The sequence below is a fragment of the Pyxicephalus adspersus genome, chromosome 1, assembly GCF_032062135.1.
Source record: "Pyxicephalus adspersus chromosome 1, UCB_Pads_2.0, whole genome shotgun sequence".
NCBI lineage: Eukaryota > Metazoa > Chordata > Amphibia > Anura > Pyxicephalidae > Pyxicephalus > Pyxicephalus adspersus.
In genome coordinates this window covers 47,412,013-47,438,174 of record NC_092858.1, presented here as the reverse complement: position 1 = coordinate 47,438,174, position 26,162 = coordinate 47,412,013, and the positions used below count along the sequence as shown (strand labels likewise).

Below are 26,162 nucleotides of genomic sequence, written 5' to 3'. Positions count from 1 at the left end.
TCAAATAAGTTCCTATCTGTAACCGATGTCCTGGTTACAATAATATGTGTAAAAAAATATTAGAACCCTGCTTAGCTATGTCTATGGACTACAGAACACTTACCCACTTACACTTTGGCTGACAACACTGCTCCTTCATAGATTCAGTACAGTGAGCAAGCGCCAACCTAAGTCAGTGTGTTACTGGCAGGACCACCAGGTACAAGGAAGGAATAAAGACAGGGGCATAGAATGAAAGAGCAAACCATGGGAAGTGGCAAAATGACTGGGTATGTTAAAGCAAATGAAAGACACCCGACATATAAAGTGAGGTTTATCAGCTTCTTTGTTAATACCACATTATTTATTATAATGGAAAACTAATGTAACATACCCACATTCACATGCCTCACTGCACCCCTATCTACTGACTGCTCTTCTCATCATTTGCATTCCCGCTTCCCCTCCACTGCCTGCCTCCATGCCACAATTATATAGGGCCATGCAGGGTGGTATCAATACAGGATAAATAACCTGACAATCAAAGGCAGAGATCAGAGGGAAAACAAGGTAATATAATAATTACTATTGTCTCTGATCTCTACAAACTTCCAAGCAACTGCAACCATCCCTACACCACTGAATAAGGAAAATTATAAGGAAAAGGCTGGGTTGTACAGATTAATAAACATGGGATGCAGTGTATTGTAGTCACCTCCACCCCCCATGTATTTTTGGTTTTAACAAGAGCAAAGCAGTGACCCAGCATTGTCTATGTACACAAAAACACCAAGCCAACAGTTTACAAACAAATGCTAATGAACAGTCCACAGGTATACTGACTTATCAGTTTTTTAATAGGTCATAGGCATTGTACTTCGCCATTGCATGGGTCAGATCCATCCTACAACCCATTCACAAAATAATTAGTCAAAGTGGTTTCACAGCTCTGCTAAAACAACACACAACAGATAGTAACATCAGAAAATGAATACTACCCTTGTCCATGGAAACCTGCATTAATCACATTTAAATCTGGGAACATAAACATTATCTACTGCAGCTTCCGGGCATTGATGTTGGAACTGAAAGCGTTTTTCTTTTTGTGGGCTTATTTGCCCATATTTTATATGACAATCCTGCCAATAACATACTTGTTGTGGTGAGGTACCAACATTTACTCATTATACTTTATTTATGGAGAAGCAGTGTTGTGACCCTAAAATACAAAGCGTTTTGCAACCCTATCATATCTCAGGGGCCACAAACCACACAGCAGGTCAATGCATTTGATCCCGATGTCTGTGTGTTTGTGATTGACGTGTAGTTCGTCCTCCAGAGAAGAAAAACAATTACATAGCAAGAAACAACATGTCACTTCCAGAAACTGCACTGCAACCCCACCAAACAACAAACTACATGCACAAACTGAATCTCAACCGCTTCCATTGATTGGAAAGTGAGGGGTTGGGAGCATGGCTGTGCAAGTCTAAAATGAGCCTAACTTAGGGAGCAATGGGAATAGGTGGGAATGGACCATTCCTCTGGCCTAAACAAATACTACTCATATTAAATGGTGTTTTGCACTCTCATTTGAATATTGGTGCATTTCTGTATTTGTACCAGATCATACAACACCTCATGAAACAACTATGTCTGTGCCGAGGATATCCGCTCTTGTATTTTTCTGCTGGTAGTATGTAGGAGCTGCTAAATCCCATCCACAGTTCTACCAATTGAAAGGGCTAGGTGAGGATTTTATACTAGGTTTATAAGGTGAAGGCATTTAGTACACAGAGAGGATACTTTTGTGATTACTATATAAAAAAAAAAAAAACTTGAACATTTTTGTGCATGATGTTCAGCTCTGTGTGGTTGATGATAAATGTTCAGCTGGGAGCCTGTAGTATATTGCTAAAATTGTATACAACCATTTCAGTGACATTTAGTGATAAGCAGTCTCTTTTGTGAGATATCCAAGTCATATTTTTCAGACTAAATTCTACAAGGCCTCACCATCTTACTATAACTAGAAGTAATTAGTGTATTATGGGAGCCATGGAGAATTTTTTTGGTAGATTTGTAAATCTGGGACATCTGCGTAATAAGCAGACAGTGCACGCGAACATTCACAGCCTTTTGACAAGAGTAAAAAAGGCGTAAAACGTTAGCACATTTTCATTTGTGTGAAGAAAATTCCCACTCACCAGACCTATTTACGTGCCGTGGTAGTATGAAGGGTCTTATAATCATCAGACTGTTATATAACCATAATTATATAGATATATTTTTGTAATATGATAAGGATATAAGAATGTTTTATGAAAAGCTGCTATTGGTTCCTTTTTAGTGGCAGTAATAGGGAGTAGAAAATTAATAATGTGTACTACTTTTTGCTTCTGTACTTCTGTATGTAAAAACAAAAATATCATGCAGAATATTGCCAGCATAATTCCGGGCACTGAAATGCCATTCTGACAGATAAGTAGGAGCGCTGGGTTCTAGATCACTAAAACTTGCAAACAAACATTGAAGGTTAGGGCTCCCTCGCACATATTTCAACCTGTATTTACAATGTGTTTCTAAGTCCTCTTGGCATTTTAGTAACTGTGCTAAGACAAGTTCTGGTTTAGTTGTGATCTGACATGTAGTATAGAAAAAAACTGTAATAGTTACATACTTCACTAAAATACTGAAAAAAGGAAATGTTTTCTTCTCCCTTTTCCCATTGTCTAGTATTATAGTAGGAAGCTTTATTTTCTGTATCTACATCTGTGTCAGTTCTCCATCTCACAGCAGATCATAAATCGGAGTTTCCAGTTTTGATGTGGCTATTATCAGCGGGATGCCACTAATATCTTACATTACAGAATTCTTTACTGAAGGGGACCCAACACTCATTATGTACATTGCCATTGCTGAACACATTTAAAAAAAAATATCATATTGCATGCCTATGATTAGACAGCTAACAATAGGTGTCCTCACTGGAAGATTTCTTCTTCATACCTGTTCCAGTGACAGCTTAAGTGGAAAATCTTCCCCAGAGACAAACATCAATAAAAACCTAACAGGATCAGTATGACCCAAACCCTAAAGACCCTGTAGCAAAACCACAAAATCATTACATATTACAAAACTGCCAACCTGGCAGGACAGCTAACATTCTCAGTTGTTTTAATTGCTCACAAAAAAAGGAGAGACATCCAAATCACCTTGTGTGACAGTACTCCCAAGACTACTAATTCTTTTTATATTTGTAGGTGACATAATAAACCAGTTGCAGCTGCAGGACAGTAATACATGCGCTCACCCGCAAACAATTCCCAATGACTTAACATATTAACACCCTTAATCGCCATGCCAGCTGTCATGTCTACTTAATATATTAACCTTTGTCAGTCATATACTAGTCACAGCTCGGACTACACAGACCAGAAACTGGCAATGAACGTTACACAATCAGCTAAACACATGGGGAACATTTGCTGTTTTACCTGCCTCAGGGATTTAGAATTGTGTTTAGCCAGCCTTTATGTGTACACACATATGCCACACTCTAGTTAGGAAAGTGACAACTATTCAGCATGGCAGTTTTCTGTCATCACTCCATTCACGCTCAGTGGCACAATTTTTAAGCATTTATTGTTATCTTTAATTTTTAATGGGCCCTCCATGTGCATCCACAGATCAGAATACATTTTTAACAGTGTAAATAAATGATTTCACACCTACAGAATATTACCCATTATCATATCATAAATCTAGTGAGCTGACTGCATCTGCTGCATTACAATGCCAATTTCACCAGTACTGAGCTATGCAACAGATCTCCAAAACATACAGGGAAGGTGTTACCTACATTCATCATATACCTACAGGAAGTGAGCAGTGACTTCTGGCAGATGGGTGGAAACATGTTTTGTAGAATCTTGTATACTTTTTTTCTCCAGACACACACAAAAAAAGTTTAGGCTTTTCACTTAGCAATGTCGCCAAGGGATAATTCACTTAGCAAGGTACTGCGCTGCTGACTTCAGCCATTCAATCATGAGCAATCAAAAAATGATGTTTTGTTATATATTTCTTTTAATGTAATTGGATATTCTTTGCGAAGTAATATTTTACAATTACTAAGCAAAGCGAATTATCCCTTGCAAAGTCTATTCCAGCTGTATCCAATCTCACAGCAGAAGTCAGAAGACACAGCGCACATTGCTATGTAGTCACCAGTGAGAATGCTCATGTTAATCTCTGTCCACCATCAATAGCGCTTATGATACACATGAGCAACAATATTGGAGTATGGTGGAATGGAAGAAGGTGGCCTCATCTAATGAGCCAGACTTTCTTTTAGATCTTGTGTATTGCAGTGTGTGTGCATTGTATACCTGCGGAAAGGATGTCAGCAGAATGCACTCTGAGATAAGCGCAGGTCAGTGGAGGCCCTGTTTTCTTGTGTTTCTATCTCCAGTATCCTTGAAAATAATGAAACGTACTTTTATGTTTATCATCACTTGATAGTTTAAAGTTTAATAGAGATTTGGCTGCTATTCACTCTAAATTGTTCGCAGTTGCTCTCTGTCATAACCCCATCTAGACAGGCTTCAATATGGGAGATGTTATTTCCATTCTGTTTTTAAAAGCAATGTCACCCCTATGCCTGCTTTATTTCACAGACCTGGAACAAAACATTTGCATTTTATTGGTATGGGGACACAAAGTATTATGGGAATTTTGTTATTCAGGTAAGCAATGAAGTAGCTAGAAGGTCTGCCGAAGCATGCATAAATGAATGAAAAAGCAAGTTCAGTATTTGATAAACTTGATAATCTTAATGTACAGCGCAACATAATATGTTGGCACTATGTACATACTGTTTAATAATAATTTTTACTCTAAGACAGATGCAGAATGGGAAGGAGGTAGATTTCACTGTCTGCATGCTCGTTTTAGGTAATTTACCAACAGAGTATTGAGGGCAAAACCAGCCAACCAGAATGTACTCCAAAAAACATGGGACTTTTAAGGTGTATACAAAATTAAAAAGCAATTTTTATTCCAATTTCAATAAAAAGAGCATACAGAGCCATCACATATTTCCTTCCACTTGTTGAGGCAATCATATATCCATGTATCACAAATATTGTACATACTCCTTATGTTACAGATATCTTTCTATGTGTTTTGCATCATATATGTGGTCTTTCCTGAGGAAGCAAAGTGATGCAAAACATGTAGAAAGAATTGGAAGATATGGAGTATACCTTAAAAGTCCCATGTTTTGTGGCTTTTTTGTTATTAGATTGGGATGTGGTACCAAGTATTGGCCTGTTCCAAGTATATTATTATATTTACTCAGCAATCCCCAGTATTCTTCTGTCTAGTTTAGTTTCAACAGCACATGGCTGAATCAGAATTTCCCAATCTGATGTTAATCCTCTCTACAGTAGTTTCACAGAGCTGCTAATAAAATTCTGGAGGTGAATTACATGAATTTAACAAAACTGTATCATGAAACAATATTTCATGTCTCACAAGTAATTGACTAAAAACAAGCTACCGGTAAGTAAATAATTTCCCAAACCTGATCCTTGTGTAAATTGAGCGACTTTCACTTTCAGTCTAATTAAGAATACTTGATCAGATTGGCAGGTAATATGAAAAACTTCAATTTTTGGTTCTTGATCTGATTAAATATATTGGTAAATACTGGAAGTTATCGAGCAGTGTTGTGCATAACAAATAATTGCGAATATCTGATTGGGAGCTCCAATCTGTTGGAATATTCACAGCAGACCCATGGGTATCCCCATTTCCACCACCTGGAATTACAGGAAATTGTACAAGGATGCCATGATTTGGGATTGCTTATAAAGCGATTACCAACCAGAAAAATATTTGGACCAGCAGATCATGTGCAAAATTGACAAAAGATCTGTTCACCTAATAGTCAGGTTCATTTTTAAGTGCTGGGATGAATATGTGTGCATTGCCTAAGTGTCAGGCTTATCCTCTAACACAGGGGTGCCCACACTTTTTTGGCTTGCAAGCTACTTTTAAAATGACTTTTAAAATTTTAAAAAAGTCAAAATGATCTATCAACAATAAAAAAGTTGGACCTAACTCCTGTGCACAGTAGTTTATTTTGAAAGGCAGGGCTCCGTGATCTACCGGTAGATCGTGATCCACCTGTTGGGCACCCCTGCTCTAACACAATGTCACTATCCCCATAACTCCGGCTTTCTCATTCTTTCAGGTCAAAAGATCATCTTGGTATTCCGACAACTAGCAAATCTTTAGTAGCAGACCAAGTTGTCTTCACACATTTCTTTTAACAAGCAGAAAAGCTAAAGCAACCTGTGCCCAGATTATGCACATTAAAGGACCTAAAGGATAAATTACAATGGTCCTATAAATTCTCTCCACTCAATGAAATATTTTCAGACCAACCTTAGAAATCATTAACCTTTCCACTAAACATTACTGGTTCATCCCCTGCTCATTTCTATAAAAAAGAAAAACTCATGGGAGCCTCAATAGGAATGGGTGAAGCCACGATACACTTGTGCAGTACAAGCCAGCCATTTTTAGAAGAAAGTATGTGTGGCTTTGGGCAGGGATACACTGTGAAGATCAGACAGCAGCACTCACGGATGGAGGAAAGTTATAAGACAACGGTATAAATTTATAGACATCTTTCAAAGTATTTACATATTCCAATCAAGCATGGATTCAAATCCAATAAAACATGTTCAAATCAATCAATTATGTGTAGTAATGAGCACTGTGGAGAAAATATTCCTAAAATTTACAATAGAAAAACAGCTTTTTTTTTTACCTTCTACGAAGAGCAGACCCTTGCAGCAGCTAACCACACGGTTCACACCAATGGAGTAAAAGGGCCCATAAGGCTCACTAGGTCACATGAGTTGTAGCACCGGCATCAAGGGCACACCATGAGCAGAATGTCCATTCTTATTTCAAAAAAACCAACTCCAAGCCCTAGTACATATCTTTCATAGCTTCATGTAACGTGGAGCTAAATATAATTACAGTGCCACCAAGTATGACAATAGTGTTAAATTGTCTGAACTCATTCCAGGTGCATTACAACAAACAGTGTAGATCTCTATTATCCCTGACCAGTGTTTATAAGATCCACAGTGCCAGTGGGTCATTTTTTTTTTTTAAAGCAGCAGCTTCTACAGTTTCTGTATTTACACAGCAATTCCTGTTATTTTCATAGCTGCAAATTACCAGAACGTGTGTGAAGAAGCAGCAATAGGCCAGAACAGTGCATACGTTATGTCCACAACTGTTTTGGAAAAACAAATGGAATGCACTGAACAGATTTAAAAAGAAAGTCCAGTTGAGTTTTACTATTTCTATCCACCCTTTCTGATGCATTCCAAACTTCTTAAAGCTGGTCTGAATTTTTGTTTTACAAATACTTTAATGCTGGCATTTGTAAAATTATCTTTGCATTGGGATGACTCTTCCTAAAAACAGTTCTTCAGATGCCATGTGGATGCAAAGTAGTAAGGAATAAGTTACTGCTACCTGCTCCAATGCTTTGTTCTTCTTCTCAGACCTCAACTCGCACAAGTAGGAATCTCTTAACCCTGCAGATGACACTGTTCCCAAATGAACCACAAAGTTCTGCCCAGACCCCTTTAGCCGGGCACACCACCCAGCACTTTTCGCCAACCACCCAGCTGATTTTTGGATGGTCACTGATAAGCTGCGTCACATTTCAGGGGCTGCCACCCATTTACAACTTCTTTCCAACCAGCTTAAAAAATTCTGGGTTGAGAACTGGACTGTGCAGGAAAATTCAATTTCAGAAATTCACTTTGTTCTGTATTGGAGTGGTGTTTGGTATAGAATGCATATGTGGCAAGTTGTTTTTTATTTAATGCAACTGGGTACCTGAAAAGGCCAAATCCATTTTTTATTTTAGCTATTAGATATAAAAAATATGTTATCAGTGGGATTATTTCATCATAAGGTATCTTATAGTGATCACAGACAAAAAGGTACAGATAGTGACCACAGAGAAAAAGATACAGATACAGATTTTTGTGTTTGTGACAGCACAAAAAAGGAAAGAAAAGTTTTCTTAGGAAACCAGACAGCAATAAACACCATGCAGAGATTCTAAGACTTCCCCACACTAACAGAACACTAATAATGTGGGTTACATATTGACACAGGCTTCTCAAAATGTAAAACAGTGTTTGGCCACAGCAAAATTTTCCTGAGCTCTTTTATCTTGATTTAAAAATCACAATAAATGCTCACGAGAAACCCATCTACAGTTCTAATGGAATACTAAAAATAAATCAGAAAACAGTAACCACACCCTGTGCCAGCAAAAAGTGGAACATTCAAATCATTTGGAAAGGCTGACCGCCAACTATAGTAAGAAATTTACTGTGTGGAAAAAGATCATCAGTAAATAATGAAGATTATAGTCTCTCCTATAATACGGCTGCTGTAATAGGCTTTTAAATCTCATGCCAACACACAGACTGAGGATTTGTAAAATCACGCAATATTTTCCATGTAATCTTCTTGTGCCTGCAGGCTGTGTGCATGGGAAAGCCTTTATACACTTGGTGTCAGGGGTGGGGTTTGTTGCTAAGTGAATACTAAGTGAATATGTGTTTCATAATAAATCTACTAATCTCAGCAGCACAGCTCTGACTGCCTCTGCATGCTGGAATATGCCAACACAGCTTATTTCAAGAGGAAAATCCAACTTGTCTGGATAGAAAGTAACCATAACGGAAATGATTCAAGCACAGAGGGGGAAAAAAGCTTGCACAAGGCAATTAAATTGATGCAATTTTTGCGCTTTGGCTGTCCTAGATATTTTTGTAGGTCTACAGAAAATAAAAAACTGTCTAAAGAAAATCAATTGGTCCCCGAAGCCACCCGGAGCCAGCTAATTTACAAAGCAATTTTTTTTTTTTACCAACAATGTATGCTTTATTGAAAGTTGACAAGTGCAACAGTTAAATACAATGACGTGTTACAACTGTTTAGAGAACATGCACAGCGTATGCATACTACCTTACAGCTCATTTAATCCTTTAGATTAGCAGAAAGTGGTCAGTATCTGGAGTGTCTAAACCAAAACAGAAAAAAAATCGGTGAATTGGCTTTTGCTTCAAAAGATACTCAGCCAAGGCAAGAAAATTAAAAAAAATACAAGTGGCATTAATCTGCCATTTCTTAATGTGTATTTGCAACCATTGGCTTTTCAGTTTTTGTTCAATGACAAATCCTAGAATACACGTCACACTGCAGAGTGTGCTACTGGACTTGAACTTCAACAATAACATAACAGCCATGGTCCGTCTACCTCTACATCCTAAACAGTTGTGCAGGTGTGCTCTTGGCTAAACCCTTTAGAGCCAGATTCACTTGCCTCTAGGGTTCATCTGACTCCTAAAGAGCTAGCAGCTTCAAAAATTAAAAAAAAGAAAGGAAAGAAGGGAAATCAAAACATTTCCGTTCAGCCAATGTAACCACTAAATTTCAATCTGTACAACCTAAGTAGTACTTACAAGAGTTCTATTTTACAGAGTACTTACACTACATACACAAATATACAATAGGCAAATTAACTTCATTGAAACATAATAATAATAATAATAATAATAAATTCCTAGTTTCCAACAGCATCTTCTCACAACAGATCCTACTGCATCAATAGCAGATATTGCAAATGAAGGGCTCAAGCAGAAGTACACTTCAATGATTTCACCCACAAGGAAAGATACCTTTCGGGTGGAAAGCTCCATTAATGTGGCAGAGAACAGAAGAAAATAAAAACTTGTGTCATTTCCAGGACAACTTAATCCACTACTGTGCCATCTTTATGCCTACAACATACTTGAATCATGTACAGCGATGCGTGCTACATGGATAAGATGAAATAAAATATATATAAAACAAAAAAAAAAAAAGAAATCACAGCTTGCATACAATGCAGTGTTAAGTGTATTTACATTCTCTAGCACTGTCCAAGCAGAACGGCTCATTTCCAATGCAACACTCTTGGAAAGAATTATTCCTTGGAGTCCAAGTATGAAAAGGAGGTGGAGTGAAACAGCTAATACTGAAAAGAGGGAGGTGTGCAACAAAGCTGTAAGCTGAGGACAGAGGTGGGAGGCACATTTGGTACCTGCTCCTTAAATATGATGTGTAAATCAGAGGCACATCCAAGAATGAGAGAATCTTGGGAGTTTTGCAGTCACTGAAATTATTAGGACACTTCATAGCAATAAAAGAAGGTTGAAATGTTGGTCACCTCCTCTGTAAATGTCAATGTCCAAGCATTAAAGCACTCAGAAGTGAGTTACCATCAGACTTGTATTATAGGTAGGTTCCTTAGAAGCATTCAGTCTCACGGTTACAGGTTACCTCTTCAGTATTCGTTGTCATAGTGGTGAAAAGTGTAGGCTCATTGGGAAAAGTCCAAGTGGATCAGGCCTTGTTGTGATGACTTGTGATGAGATAAGGCTGCTATGCGGAAGGGCCGGAGCTTTGTGATCCTGGCTGTGCAGGTGCTGGGGTCCCCGCTACGGGCTGTGATGATGAAGATGGAGGAGAGCCGGTCTGGAGCTGCGCCTGGAACTGGGCAAGCTGCTCTGGACTTGCAAGTGTCTTCAACAAATTGTTTTCCTGTTCCAGCTGAGAGTTCTTCTCGATCAGCTCCTTGATTTGCTCCTTTAGCACCTCCACTTCTTCTCTAACAGCATACATCAGGTGGCTTTTGACCAAATCCTGCATAAAAACAAAAAAATACATTTAATGCTTAAGGAACCAGAAGTGTGAAATAAAAATGCATCCAGCAATGAATTCCTCTGCCTTAGCAATGAAAGTATTGCCAGGTAGCCTGCTTTTCTAATCATCGCTATCTAATTCCTAGCAGCAGGGAGGGCATACAATAAACTGCTTGACCTAGAAGAACCTGGCAGAGGAATGAGAGCTCTACCAGGACCTGAAAATTCTACCTCCCTGTCATGCTGATGCTTGGGCCTCAATCAGAAACAAGAAAGAAATTAAATTGTTCCGGATCTATTTTAGCAAGCAGCCATGGAAAGCCGCCTCAATATACCTCTGGTAAGAAGAGTAAATCGCCGGAAAACACATGCATGACCTTAAATAACACATACATGGACACACAGAGATCAGGACCCCATAGGGATGATCAGTTCCCTGGCATGAACCGGCTGCCCTGGACACAACATATGATGTATGGGTCGGATCCATTAGATGGAGGAACATACACCATGTCTTCTATCCCCCATCCATTGTACAGCGCTACATTATATGTTGGTGCTTTACACACTATGCTTACTAATACATGAATAAATAAAAGAGATCCTGCTATATATGATGGCTGTGTGCACCCTATACCTGTGTGTGCAGTGAGCCCGTGCTAAGATAACACATCTCCTCGGCAGTGTCTGATGGAGGACAATAGCGCGCACAGCTCAGCCCGGCACACACCGGCTGCAGCTAGTCTGAGCAGAGCAGGTTGCCGCATAGTGTTTTCCTCTAAGTCCATGACGTCATGAGAGCACATCTAGGCCCGCCCACCCTGGCTGTGTGTGACCAATAGGAGCGCGAGATATTTATAGCCGGGAGTTAAAGGTTCTCCTCCTGCCTAGTAACAGCGCGCAGGGAATCGCGTGAGAGGAGCCGCACCGCTCCGGGCAGCGCTCCAATAACAAAGGGGAAATGTGCGGCTGTGCCAGGCTCATACCTCGCCGGCACCCATACCTACCATGGCTTGCTCGATCTTGTTGTCGATTGCTACCACGCTGGCACCGGAGGCGCTGAAAGACAAAAGCGATAATAAAATGTTAGCGCACAATGCACATCCCAGGCAGCTGTATATAGAATACAATGTACACAGCGTGTAAATCACAATTCTCATGTCATAGCGACCCTAATACCCAGCCCCCTCTATACACCGCACAGCTATCCAGAAGCTTCCATACACAGGCCTCCATCGTGCCTGAGCGATCCCATCGCACCATAGGGAGTGAATGATACATCGCAGCCATTTACCTGCTATCTAATGTCACGGCCGCGCTGTCTGTGCCCAGAAGGGAGGAGAGGAAAGAGATGGAGAAATTCCTGAGCTGATAGACTCCTAGATCCATAGCGGCCGCCGCTCTACATCGCTCGGACGGGACGAGGGCCGACCAGCGGACACCCAGCCGCTGTGATGTGAGGATGCTGCGGGAGAAATGTCCCAGCTCAGCGATCCGGGCTCAGCTGAGAGCCGGCCTCATTACATAATTTATGCACGGGACGCCGATTGGACGATTCTCACAGAGGACACGCCTACTCCTACTTCCCAGCAACCCTTTCAGGACCAGGACAGAACATGTACATAGGATTGTATACTATACACACCATCCATAGGACTGTGCACTATACACCATCCATAGGACTGTGCACTATACACCATCCATAGGACTGTGCACTATACTATACACCATCCATAGGACTGTACACTATACTATACAATACACCATCCATAGGAGTGTATACTATACACCATCCAACAATACATCGCACCATACTTAGGACTGTATACAATACAGCGCACTATACGTAGGACTGTACACAATACAGCGCACTATACGTAGGACTGTACACAATACAGCGCACTATACGTAGGACTGTACACAATACAGCGCACTATACGTAGGACTGTATACAATACAGCGCACTATACTTAGGACTGTACACAATACAGCGCACTGTACATAGGATTTCATCAGCCGCACACATCTCTTTATTCCCCATCACACTACATATAACATCTACACAACACCACCTCACCGCCCTATTACCTGCATGGGGTGCCTAACAACAAATCTCAGCATACCGTACGATAAAGGTGTTCTCTAATCAAGCCGCCAAGCCCTGGATGGATCCAAAGATTTCCCCAGGACACAAGCCGCTCATGGAGGAGCCCAAACTACAGCACGCTGGTGCCCTCTGGTGGACACACTGATGAACGCCCTCTCTCTCTCGATACATATTGGTAAACCTATCATTGCAATCTAATGTTAGTTACATACTGTCACGACTATGGACTTTGTACAGCACTGCGTAATATGATGGCGCTATATAAATATTGTGTAATAATAATAAAGCACATCTCAACCCTTCCAGGCTTATAATATTACCAGCATTCTACAAAAAAGTTTCTGTTTTCAATTTTTTTTTTAATACCACACTAACTTTCGATTAGCGCACACACAAATTTGTTACATAGTTAAATTGGAGGAGAAAAAAAAAGACCTTCAAGTTGAACCACTTGTGGGAAAACATGCTAGAAACAAGCATATTCCACATAAAACCATGTATACATAGTTGTTCCAGAGGAAGGCAAGAAAACATTAGAAACCCTGTTTTTGTATTCTGCTTCTGACACATATTATTATTGCTACACAGTATTTATATACAACCATCATAATACACAGCGCTGTACAAAGTCCATAGTCATGTCACTAGCTGTCCCCTCAAAGGAGCTCACAGTCTAATGTCCCTAACATAGACATGTGTCATGAATACACTCAAAAATGTCAATTTTTTAAAGGGGAGGCCAATTTATACAACACCATGTTTTTGGAATGTGGGAGGAAACCAGCAAACCCATGCCAACACAGGGAAAACCTGCAAACTCCATACAGATAGTGTGCTGGACAAGATTCCTGGGACCTAGCACTGCACAGGCCAGAGTGCTAACCTCTGAGCCACCATACTGCCCACACGTGTAAAGAATCCAGAAATCAGAAGGTAATGTATGAATTTAGGAGTTTAGTGATGCCCAAAGACATGATATATATCACACATATTCATATGCTAAACACTAAACACCCCCTACAGGAAGAAGCTCTGTGTTTTGTACATATCACTGCGAACAATACACAAGTTCTTCCTCCATGTTCAGGTCTGCCCCTACCACACGTTGGTGCCTTCATTTTTGTTTCAGGGTCATATACTAGTCATTTTATTAGATTCAGGGGACTTCCCATGTGGCAGCCTAGGTCCAAGTGCTGCAAATGCTATCTAACGAAACGATTAATAGGACGAGATACTACAGGAGATACAGACCACAGACATGCTACAGATCTAGTTCTATAGTGTACCAATCAATGGAAAAACAATTCCTGAATGTTATGGCTATGGAGGACCCAATGTGCAGTAAAGCAGTTCTGGAAGTGCTGGTACTGTAATACCACATAGTAGTTCATATGAAGTTCATATATGAAGTTTTTCTTTGACTTCATTGGTATAGGACTATGCAGAGAGTGGGGTGTTCCTAGGTTTTGGGGGTATTGAGGAAGGTCACAAAGCTAAGCACCCCCCCCATCTATGATCTGCCTGCATTGTATACAAAGGCACAGAAAATTGCAAATGGTTTCAATAAACATTTCATTAACTTGAGAGGTGAGGAAAGAAAAAAACTTGTGGGCTACATTTCAACTCAACTTTGCACTTGCCTGATTTTCCATGTGCTTCCAAACTACTTCAGCGCCTAGCTTGGAAAGAACTATTAGTTTAACTTGCTACTAAAGTGTGGTGTTTGACCTGCACAAGTAAACTGAAGCAACTCACAAAAGGTGACTGGGATCTACCACCCTCTTCCCCTCCAGACTGCCCTTTATGTGTTTTGGTGACATTGCCTCCTATGGCTTTCTTCTTATTTATCGGACAGCTTGTTCCAAATCTCTTATAACAACTTCCTCTGCTAATCCCCTATGTCTGGATGTTCCCCCAAGGCTTAGTATCTGGAGTTATACCTTTCCATCTTTACACTTCTATTTACAAACTCATCCTTTCTTATCCCATCGACACCATGTGTATGCAGATGACATTATGTTTACTTGTCTACCCTCAAATTTTCTTTCTCCAGGGGGTCCTGCTTAAAAATAAACTTGGATTAACTTGCTTAACATCTCTTAAAAGATCCATTCCTATCCTCACGGACCCTTAGATTCCTGATACGCAATCTCTTCCAATATTTTGAGTACTGCAACGTCCCCCCATCTGATATTCAGCTAACCAGGGTTCCTCCAGAGGTTGCTGGCGTTTCTTGAGCAATGAGCAATTTATGACTCTCAGGTCAGTTTAGTGACACCAACAGTCTTTTTGGCTATCTGTAAGAGTGACATTCTTCCCACTGACCACCGTACTAATGTACAATGAGCTGTGGATATAGGAATTATAGCTGGTGTTCCCTGAAGGGCTCTGGCCTTTGCAGTGCTAGGTCCCACAAGAGCTTACCATGTTAAAAAGGCTGAGAAACACTGCTCCACACTATATTATAAATGCTGAATATAGACTTTTATTCCTCATCTGCTCAATTCTTTGGTTCTTTAAACTGGGTTACCCTTTCCCTCAGATTTAATTTCTATTCACTGTACTTAGGTTGCAAATCACTCCATTGCTCCTGTCCCAAACGATTGGTATGGAAGTTAAGGGGAGAGAACCGATCAGGGTGCGGCTCTGTCGTTCTCTTCGTCCTCTCTCTATAGAGCAGAACAGTGCTGTATGTACAGAGCTCATTCATGCACCTTTCAGACTTTTGTTGGAAAGGATCGAAAAAAAAAATTTTTCAATGACAATTATTTCGTGTGTTTTCCCAGCCTAACAAGCAATGCTTAAATTCCCTGGACATGTTCCTAACCCTTTACTGCCAATATGCCATTCTATTTTACACAATAAGTATTTGTTCTTGTCCCATCTCATTTTATAAAGTAGGTTAAGTTAACAAGGTTACCGTACTGTAGAGGTAAACATCTTGTTTCCCACCCCACCTATTCAGCTGCCATTTCTTTGGTAATCCAATATTGATTACAGGCCATTATTCACACACGGAGCCTCAGGCCTCAGAGATATGTCAGGATTTTGACATAAACAGACAAAATGCATTCTAACTTGATATGATTAGTCCAAAGTGTCCATCACTGTGTGGAAGAATGGTTACACTCGAGTAAACACTTAAGCTACGAACACACGTCCAATGCTTCTCGTCGGCTAGGGCCAGTATGGGACAAGAATCTTGCACGTGTAAAGCTCATGTCGTCCATCCTCCAAACGACCGTCCTGGCAGATCCATGGACGACGAAGCGTAATGAAAGTTAAGGGGGAGAGCGCGCAGCGGGGTGCCGCTCCATCGTTTCCCCCCTCCCCTCTCCATTGAGCAGAACGGTGCTGTATGTACAGCGCTCGTTCATGCATCGTGCAGTCGTTAGCCATTGGAAAGGATAGTGAAAGATCCTTTCCAACGACAAATATTGCACGTGTGTACCCAGCTTTACAAGTAGACTTGAGATGAAAAATCTTGTACACCAGAAAAAATGGCTGAATACACATATTTCCCTTTTCTGTATACACAAATGGTAGAACAAAAATGGAACTAAAAGTAGATCTAGACTTTCTGTTATTGTTGTCTAGGGTTTAGAGCAACTTCAAGGACTATTACTGCTGCCTATATCCTTGTTGAAAAGGATAATGTCATTTTTAATGAACCGACTTTTAGCTTTTTATACACACATCCCTTAAAATCCCAAATCTTCATCCCACTCCACAGAAGTTCACTGTTTGATTGTTCTTCCTGCTAAGGCTGTGTAAGGCTGAGCAGGATCAAACTATGTTCAGCTCCTACTATACCCATACCAGCATTGTATTGTGGGAGCTGGAAAAAGCCAAAGTCTTTGCTGCAAAGGGTTTGTGTCACCAAGCAGGCCTACACATTTAAGACCTTAAAAATTGGTATTTTAGGTGGAAATGTTCAGGTGACTATACACTACAGCAATGGTTCTCAACCAGGGTTCCTCCAGAGGTTGCTAGGGGGTTCTTTATGCCTCTTAGGTCAGTTTAAGTGAGACCAATTATTTTTAGTTTTCTGTAAGAGTGACATTTTTCCTACTGTCCACCACACTAACGTACAGTGAGCTGTGGATATAGTAATTATAGCCGGGGTTCCCTGAAAACCCACAAGGCCCTGCTTTATGACAGGGTTATGTGAATCCAATGACTGGTAAAATATACATATTTTGATCTATACATGTATTTCTATTGTGCATTTAACATTTGTCTGGAGCTCAGCTTTTAAGCAATGTGCTGCTAAAAAGCAGTCTAACCAAATATATATTATGTGTACAAACAAATGGAGCAACGACATACAACTAAGAGCAGCACACATGACCAAGATATAAACTAACCTCACAGGGACACATATTCCCTGATACAGCCTGCACCCTTGGGTAAATGTGCATTATTTATATGCCACAATTTTCCAGCTAAATAGCACATGAGGTAAATGAACAAGGCAATCTGTTTTTTTGGGGCTATAAAAATACAAAATAATCCAGCATTACGTCGCCCACAGCTAACAGTTTTGACTGATGCCATCTTAGGGGGATTTTCTTTTTTTGCAAGCTACCTGAGCATAATTGCTCTCTTGATTCATATATTGTTTTTAATATGCAGAATACAAAATGGCTCGAACACGGAGAGGAAGGTGACAACACCTAAAAGTCCCGGGTGAACGGAAACAGAACATATGGCTGAAAGCTCTCACCACTATATTCGAGTCAAGTATGACAGGTTCTCAGTGCGTGTTATGAATTGAATCTGTTTAACTCCACTAAAGGGTCACATACAGTCTATAATCTGGGGACAGCATGTCACCCTCCCTAATGCAAACAAGCAGCAGGTGTTTTTCAGGCTAGAAACCCCATAGAAATCAGACACTGGTCAAACTGGCATGCATTATTGGGGATACTTTGACATCCAAAGTCAAAAGGGTTTTGGAATGTCCATTCTACCGAACTGGTATGGCTTTATCTCTCAAGACAGAACCCCTGGGAACAAATGTATCCCAAGTGTTTATTATTAGGGAAGCCTAGTGTCCCAAAGACCACTTGGTAAAACTATGGAGGACCCTGGAAAGAATGTGAAACGGAGGCACTAAAACAGAACTGACAGTGACAGCAAAAAGCAGCCTGTGGTGTTTTAAAAGGGCATAAACGCTTATCTACATATTTAGAAAAATGTTTTTAAACATTGGAATTGTGATACTACACTACAAGCCACTACAAGATTATGTAAGATGCGGTTGCTGAACTCATTCTGAAGAATGCCAATTGTCTGGATTTGAAGCTGATCTTTTTAACTCAATAGTTTCGGTCACACACCAGAAAAATGCACGCAGATAATTGTGTGGGAAGTTGGGAGACAATTATCTGTACACCAGAGCTGTAAACTCATTCTGGGTCAGTGATTCACAAGGTATTAAAGCTTAATAATACTAAAAAGGCAATAAAAATCAGAACACCAATCAGGCAAGGAGATTTTTTTTTTTTTTAACAAGGTCAGAAATAGAAGCTTATGTAGTCTCTCGCTAAAAAGTCCACTTTTTAGTTTTGACTTTCTGTTGGTATCAAAAGTTAATAAACCCTGTGTGCAGTTTAAGTGCTGCAGGATACATGATCATAATATCCATCCATCAGCAATGGGGGGAAAAAGTTTACATCAGCACAGAAACTGCACATGCACACACCTAAGAGTTAATCTCCCCTGATAAAATTAAAGACTGCTTTGATGGATATTTTTGTACTACTCATTCAAGTGACTCGATTAGGAAATTACAGATCAATGCACTCAAAATCTGAAAATAATGCAAGAGTGGGAACAGGTGACACCAAAGTATTTTATTGCCCTTGGACTTTGTTTGCCTTAAAAAAAAAATGCATGCAAACGGGTAAACCCTAAAAATGAATCTGATATGTCCAAGGAAAGAAAGTGAGAATGCAGAGGATTCTTGGATAACGCATTTACAAAGCATGAATAACAGCTGCTTACAGTGTACAGTAATGCTAGAATTCCACACTTTGGGTTATTTTATGCCAATCTGCCAATCAGAAAGGTTGGTCTGTAGGAAGCAGATTAAAAAAACAAAAAACACTTCCTAAACATTGATTACATCGATATATAAAAAAAAAAATGTTAAATTTAGTTCACAGTTTACCCTGTTGGCCAATCACTGAACTCCCGGCCCCCATTACGTTACAGTACCAGGTATATTTATGACCTGTGTCGGTGTTCCTCTTTGTTTGAATCCTTCTACAGCAATACCATAAAAGCATAGCTAGTATTGTTCTATCTAGTGTTTGAAATAAAAGCCATACAAAAAAAAAAAAAATCAAAACTGACCAAACCTTGATTCTAACCTAAGAGCGGCCACAGACCGGTACCAATGTGACCATCATGAAATCAAACATTATGCTCTTGCCTTATAACTTTATCAGAGTGTGGCATTTATACTTTTCTAGATTACAACACATTCCTGTGAAAAACATTTACACCAATGTGTCATTTCAGGTAAATGTGAGCATAAAACATAAAAAGTTTCAACTTTTAACCACAATTGGCATATAATTCCAAGGCAGCTAATTCTTTATGATTGCCACATTTTATGAGCAAAAGGATTATAGACTTCCTGGGAATATTTCTTAGCACTACCCAATAAACACCAAAGGCACTGTATTATCAAAGCATCTGCCGTTTGTTGTTTATTACCAGAGGTAAAAGAGACAACCTAAGAGGCAGACAAAAAGCCCTACACTTCATTCATCAGCCATTCAGATACTATAGTAAGTCCTAAACAGCATCTTATAAAAAGACTGGAGGTGAAAGACTGAAAAATAAAACAGAATACCTTTTCAGATGCTGTTCCAGCTCCAAGACCAGCACCTTCATTGTCACTACGTAAAGTCCCTGATTATGTTGAATAGTCCATTGCATTGAGATTTCCAGGCTAAACCTGCTGACTAGCTCATGTGTGAGCATATCATGCTGTATCATTTCACAAATCTTCCAGGGCTGCCTTTTCTCATCTCTGTGCTCTGCACAATGTGATTTCTATGCAAAATGGGAGGGGGAAATATTTTTGCACTAGAACACACAGCCCCTGTATGTTTGGCGGGGGTGTTCATGCCTGGCTTGCTTCAAGATCAAGAGAAGGAAACAAGGGCAGATGATGACAACACAAGCCGCAAGTCACATGACACGGTGTTACATAAAGCATCAAGAGAGATTAAAATCTTTACCAATGGGGGATTTCACATCTCAGCAAACACAGCAGCTCCCTCCTTTTAATGGTGGGCTAATCCAGTTACGGAATTGCCACTCTGTCCCAGAGAAGCAACATTACTAATTGGCACAGATTTTTTCCCGTTATAATCCACTTACAAGGAATCTGTTACTACCTTGCAGTTTAGTTTAACCCCAATTGGCTACTCAGAATTAAACAAAATTAGGATGGAGGGGTTACTTTGGGACAAAAGGCCAAGCAATCGGATCATCATGCAACACCTGAAAGGGTTGAAGAAAATCAAGTCACCAGTAATTATCAGTTTGGGCAGAAAGTCTTTATGCATCATCATCATGAGAAACATAACCTGAAAACAAGTCAAGGCTGTGCAGAATAAATGTGCAACGCCTTATGTAGGAGGTCTGAACACATTCAAGGTGTGCAGGAATGACTAGGAGCATAGTATGATCATCCACTTGTCTTTATGTGACCGATACATCAGGTGTTTATATTTTCTCTGATTCTCATTGGTCTGGGAAAAATCCTGCTCAGTAAAGTCTATGTCAACACAATTTTGTAAGCAATATTTGTGGAATCTCTGGCTGCAATACTTGTTTATTCAGCTACAATTTGCTGCTGTGCCATAGTCCACTATATTGCAAAAAATTGCTACCAGTACATTAAGTGGACCTTGCTGTAAAGTTCTGCCTAATATTAAAGCTGCACACACACGTGCAATTCTTGTCGTTGTATGATCCTTTCAAACCATAAGAACTGCACAATGCATGAATGAGTGTTGTACATACAGCACCGTTCTGCTCTATGGAGAGGGGAGGGGGAGAACGACAGAGCAGCACCCTGCTGTGCGCTCCCCCCCCTTTCCTTACATTATGATTGCTCGTCGCTCATCGTCCGTGGATCCGCCAGGACAGATCCATGGACGATGAATGACGCAGGCTGTACACACGCCAGATTGCCTGATATCCGCCGTGAGCCGATTATCAGGCGAGGAAAATTTGACGTGTGTACGTAGCTTAACTGGACCTCTTCCCCAAAAAAATTGCTGCAAATATGTATTTGTAAAGAAAAAAAATATTATATACTCTTACCTTACCCCATCATCCACATTTAAGGGCATATTATAACTCACTTTCCAGTGGGGAAATGAGGAGTACCCCAAAACTTAAAGTTCAGTGCAACAGCGCCTTCTTGTGGGATCTAGGCTGCACTGCATTTCCCAAGATCTTATAGGACTACACCTTCATAAGTGTCGTGGATGGAATATATGGGTAAGGCAAGTAACAAGAGGTACACGAATAGTTACAATTAGTATTCGTGGTTTTTACAGGGGGAGATAGGACCTTGAATTTCTGGACAGGTGATCTTAAATTTTGCGCGACAGAGCTGCTTTAAGTTAATCATTTTATAGCAAACTTTAAACTGACTAAAGCTTTTTTCTAACTCTGATAAGAATGCAAAATGTAATAAGAACAGATTTTGTTGTGGATGCAAAGCTTCTTATGAAAAATGAACTAAACAGTTATTATGTTTGATAACCGTTCTAGACCCCTGGTGTTAGCTATTATAGATTGTATAAAAATAATATTATTATTAATAATGGCAGAGCTGATCAGTCCTCTACAAATCATTAAATAATTTCTAGGTCTTACAGTTTCAGAAACAAAGTAAGTTGATCTAAACCAGAAACAGAATCATTTGCCATCTTTACAGGGTGATGAGTGAATAAAATCATAGACTCCAGCTCTTTAGTCTATGGTATCATTTCTGACTTTTTTTTAACATACTAATTATTTTCTATATTGATTGAAAGTTGGAAAGAAAATGAGGCAATTCATCAGTGCCAATGCGGGGTGTGAGGGATTAGTTTTACCACCTTGCTTGTCTCTTTTAGATCTATATAAAGGTGGCATCTTCTTTTTACAGGGCAAATATACACTTTTTCCTTGCTTTTATATGGTGCCTACTAATTCTAGCTTGTAGAAGACACCCAGCAGACCCCCCTACCCAGTCAAATTATCAGGAAGGAGGCAGACCAGTAGAACCTTTGGGCTATGTGATGCATTCCAAGCAAGAGAGCCAAAGGTACCATTTACAAAGTCTTTGATATGACCCAGAATTTAGGGTTAAGGTTTGCCTTCAGATCTTATCAGCTTGAATATCAATTCAGCCCATTATGTTGTAACCCTACCTAAAGCAAATCAGGTCCCCAACCCACTTAAAAGATTTCTGCAACAGTAAATATTTCATAGCGCAAATCTGCAACATTTTACAGAGACTTTTGTAGCCTCTCTAATACATCTAAGACCAAAGACTTGACATACTGAGTGGATCAGGGGGATTGGCAAGTAAATAACCTTTTAAAAAGACAGCCCCCAAACTTGACTAGTACAGGTTTTATCAAGTTAAGTAATTTTGTACAAAATATTCCAAGATTTGTCATCTGCTGTTTTATATCTATAAAGCTTTAATACCATAAGTATTGCAATGCCACACAAAGTAAAAAACGGTGTTAGGTAAACCAAGTGTATTGTACACCTTTCTTGCTACCCAGCCTTTATTACCTTTACAATCCATTCTATGATGCAAAACTCTGTATAGCTTCTTGCTGGCAACTTCTTACATAACTGTACAATTTAGTGATTCCAATCCTAACTAGGGCCAGTAAACAAAGGTGACTGCCATTGTGTCATTTCTGGTAGAACAACAAGGGGATTGCTCAGTAATGTGCAAATTTACACTTCAGGCATATTAAAAACCAGTTCAGGTCTTAAACAAACTGGATTAATCAAAGGGCAGAGCATTGTAGATGGTTAGAAAACAGCCTCCAGCTACAACTGAATATGCCCAAAGTACAAAGATCTGCTTTCTTCAACTGTCAGATTCAAGAAATCAGCACTATGCTATGCTTGGCCCCATTGTCCCTGCCTGTCCTAACTCTTATGTAAAGTGACAGGTCACACAAAGAAAAAAATAACAATACTAGTACATCATGTTGGTCCAAACTGGCATTTCTTAGTCCCTGCCAAGCCTGATTGCACCAGTCCATACATGCATGGTTTGAAAATGAATCTCAAACGAACATTTACTTGGCTCTTGCCCCTGGAATTAACAAAGATGGCACTGCATTTCCTGGGTTTAGACTTCTGGGATGAGACTGCTTCATATTATGACATCTTTCTCTTGCCTTTGGAGCTGGGTATAGATTATTTGTACAATGACTGATTAAAAAAGGACATATATGTTAATAAATAATTGCAGTGACTGAGTATTTTTTTAAACACATGCAAATAGGGATTTACGTACTACCAGGTACAAGATTGGGAAAAGTCAATTGTACTGCACTTTATTTTATTATACCATAAGTCATCTACAAATGGCAAGAATGACTTCTTTCCTGAATTCGCATACTGGCAATTTGTCAATCAAACCCGTACAAACAAATGAAAAAAAGTGGAATAAACACTATACTATAAACACGGGCACATGGTAATAACACTGCTAAAAATATACATACATTTGTATGTCCAAACTCCCCTTCCCCATATACAGCTTTAGAACAGATTATACATAGATAGACAAGGATCAATTAATGCAGAAACCAATTAAACAATCAGCACATGCTGACACATTAAGGACAGACTGTAATAACGCTTGGGCATGTTCTGAACATCACTGAGTCACTACACATGGCTTCAAAATGTTCCTATAAAAAGGCAACACAAATAATGGCAGCCATGTAATTCTGCAAAATAAGCTTGGTGCAATTACCTGTAATAAAATGCGAACCAGGTTAAATGACAGGGTAGCCTTGGTAGAAACTTGATATAAGGTTGTACCCAACAAGAATATATGTAGTTGTTTTATTTAGTGTATGTAGGAATTTGATAAATATAACCATTAGTTGGCTGCCAGAAGCCAGCTGTAACACACCACCTACAATATACTGGATGCAAACCTACATAAGGTTTGTAAGATTCTGAGAGATTTCAAAAGCAAAGCAGGATTAAATTTCTTTTAAATGTTATCAGGTAGGATTGTATTGCAGAAAATAATGTGTATGTATGTTCTGCTATAAAAGCTTTCACCTTAGAGCCATGTGGACAAAGCTTGGCGTGCATACTTGGCATGTCTTGCATATTGCAATAAAATACTTCTCAGTGGGTTTAAAGTAGGTATGTCAGCCTGGACTGATCAATAAAGAAAGCTGAAGACACGGAAGATTTCAGCAGCAGTAACAAAACAATGGGGAAGACTGTGGATGTCACATCGCTGGATGGATGGGGGAGGTGGAATGTGCTGTGGCAGGTAAGTGTGACATTATATGCTGTGCATACTTATTTATTAGGGCAATAAAATGCAAACGTCTGATTTTCTGTAGCTTTAAAGATTAAATTAGGTAATGATAATCAAAACACAATTTTCTCTGGACAGTTCTCCCCATTTAGCCCAGGAGAAACACCCAGCACATTTTCATAATTGTTTGCTTATCAAAAGAAGCTGTTTGATAAGACACAAAGGCAGGGTTGAATTTTCTGCTAGGGTGTCCAGGCCACTAGGGACAGCTTCTAGCTGCCCAGGTCTACTTAAAGTCCTTCTTGCGGTCTTTTCTTTTTGTAGGCTTATGGAGCCTAATATTGAGAAAACTTCTGACTCCTCATCACTCCTCAAAGTGTATTTGGACAATATCAGCAGGGAGTACTCATCACCATGAATAGTGCCCATCACCCCAGTGTGCAAGGAATTCAGTTGGGCATTGGGCAGGCATAACTTGCACAACAGACTCCAACAGCGGAACAAAGTGATAGAACATTTCAACTTTAAATCAACTGTCAACTACAAAAGCCCAGTCCAGGTTTTTGCAGTTGGAATATGGCTGAAAAAGACTGAAACCTGCCTGTCAATTACTCTGAATGAAAGCTGATGAGAAGCTTCTCAACTGGCAACAAAATATAGCCAAGTATATGACAAGCATTAAAGTTTAAATGCTGGCGGCTCACAGCATTCTAATACCTAGAGACACGAGCTTCTACTCCATCTAGTGGTACAATCTGCTAGTTGTGTGTAAAAAGTAATTCTGACATTTATATCAATGGACAAATATAATCCAAACAGCTGCATGTGGACAGTGAGAGATGTAAGTGTTGACACTATACTGTGTTGTATACTGTTCAACCTAGACAAAGCCTAATATGCCAAAATAGTAAAACCAATTGCCTAATAGTGTGTAGATTCCACTTGTGCAGACAAAACTACTATCATCCATTTGGCATAGACTTCACAAGACCTCTTAAGGCTTCCTGTGATATCTAGCAGCAAGTCACTAGCAGCAGATCCTTTACATTACACTGCTTTCACCAGCATCAGTCTTTAACAAATAGCTTCCTGCTGCCATCTATTCCCAATAAACAATGTGCACCAACCACCCACATTGCATTTTTTTTAACAAGTATAAAATATTACATGAACTGCAGGGACATTTACATTTAAACCAGGGCTGGCAAGAAGGGTGCCTGTGTGACCCGATTTTGTGGCAAACTGTCGTCCTCTCCTCATTGCACCTCTACACACTTGTATTTGGATGCTCAACATGTAGCCATGTTTAACAGGTAGTCATGTTTGTTCCTCATATGTGAGGACAAGTGAGACATGGAGAAATGAGGGAGGGACAGTGAGTTAGCCATGCTATGAGCAATGTGTGTGTGTATTTGAGTATACAGTGTATACATGGATGGGGGGATGCTGTACATTCTTCTGACCCCTCCACGCCATTCATCACATATACTTCTCCCTGAACTCCTTTGGTTACATATTCCCCACCCATACCCCCTTAGGTTCCTACAGCTATTACTGTAATTACAGGTAGTCCCAGGGTTACATACGAGATAGGGACTAAAGGTTTGTTCTTAAATTGAATTTGTATGTAAGTCAGAACAGGTACATTATTTTAATAAATGCAATTAGGACAGATGTTTGTCTTAACATATTATTAGGCAGCATGGTGTCAGCTACTGTATAAAAC

At 39.7% G+C, this 26,162-nt stretch overlaps 1 protein-coding gene across 5 annotated transcripts in view; it reads right to left on the bottom strand.

The window, feature by feature from the left end:
• Nucleotides 1–8,945: 8,945 nt before the first annotated feature.
• The window catches only part of TSC22D1 (TSC22 domain family member 1), a 53,903-nt gene continuing 36,686 nt past the window's right edge, over nt 8,946–26,162 (bottom strand). For 2 of the 5 annotated variants that reach the window (XM_072410103.1, XM_072410134.1), the window contains exons 2-3: nt 11,783–11,834; nt 8,946–10,776 (exon numbers count right to left, since the gene is read on the bottom strand). In XM_072410103.1, coding sequence (XP_072266204.1) covers nt 10,516–10,776; nt 11,783–11,834 — 313 coding nt within the window. In that variant the 3' untranslated portion in view covers nt 8,946–10,515. Of the gene's footprint in view, nt 10,777–11,412; nt 11,703–11,782; nt 11,835–12,069; nt 12,283–19,747; nt 20,049–26,162 lie in introns of those variants that run through there. The other 3 variants (XM_072410111.1, XM_072410119.1, XM_072410127.1) reach the window with 3 other exon arrangements.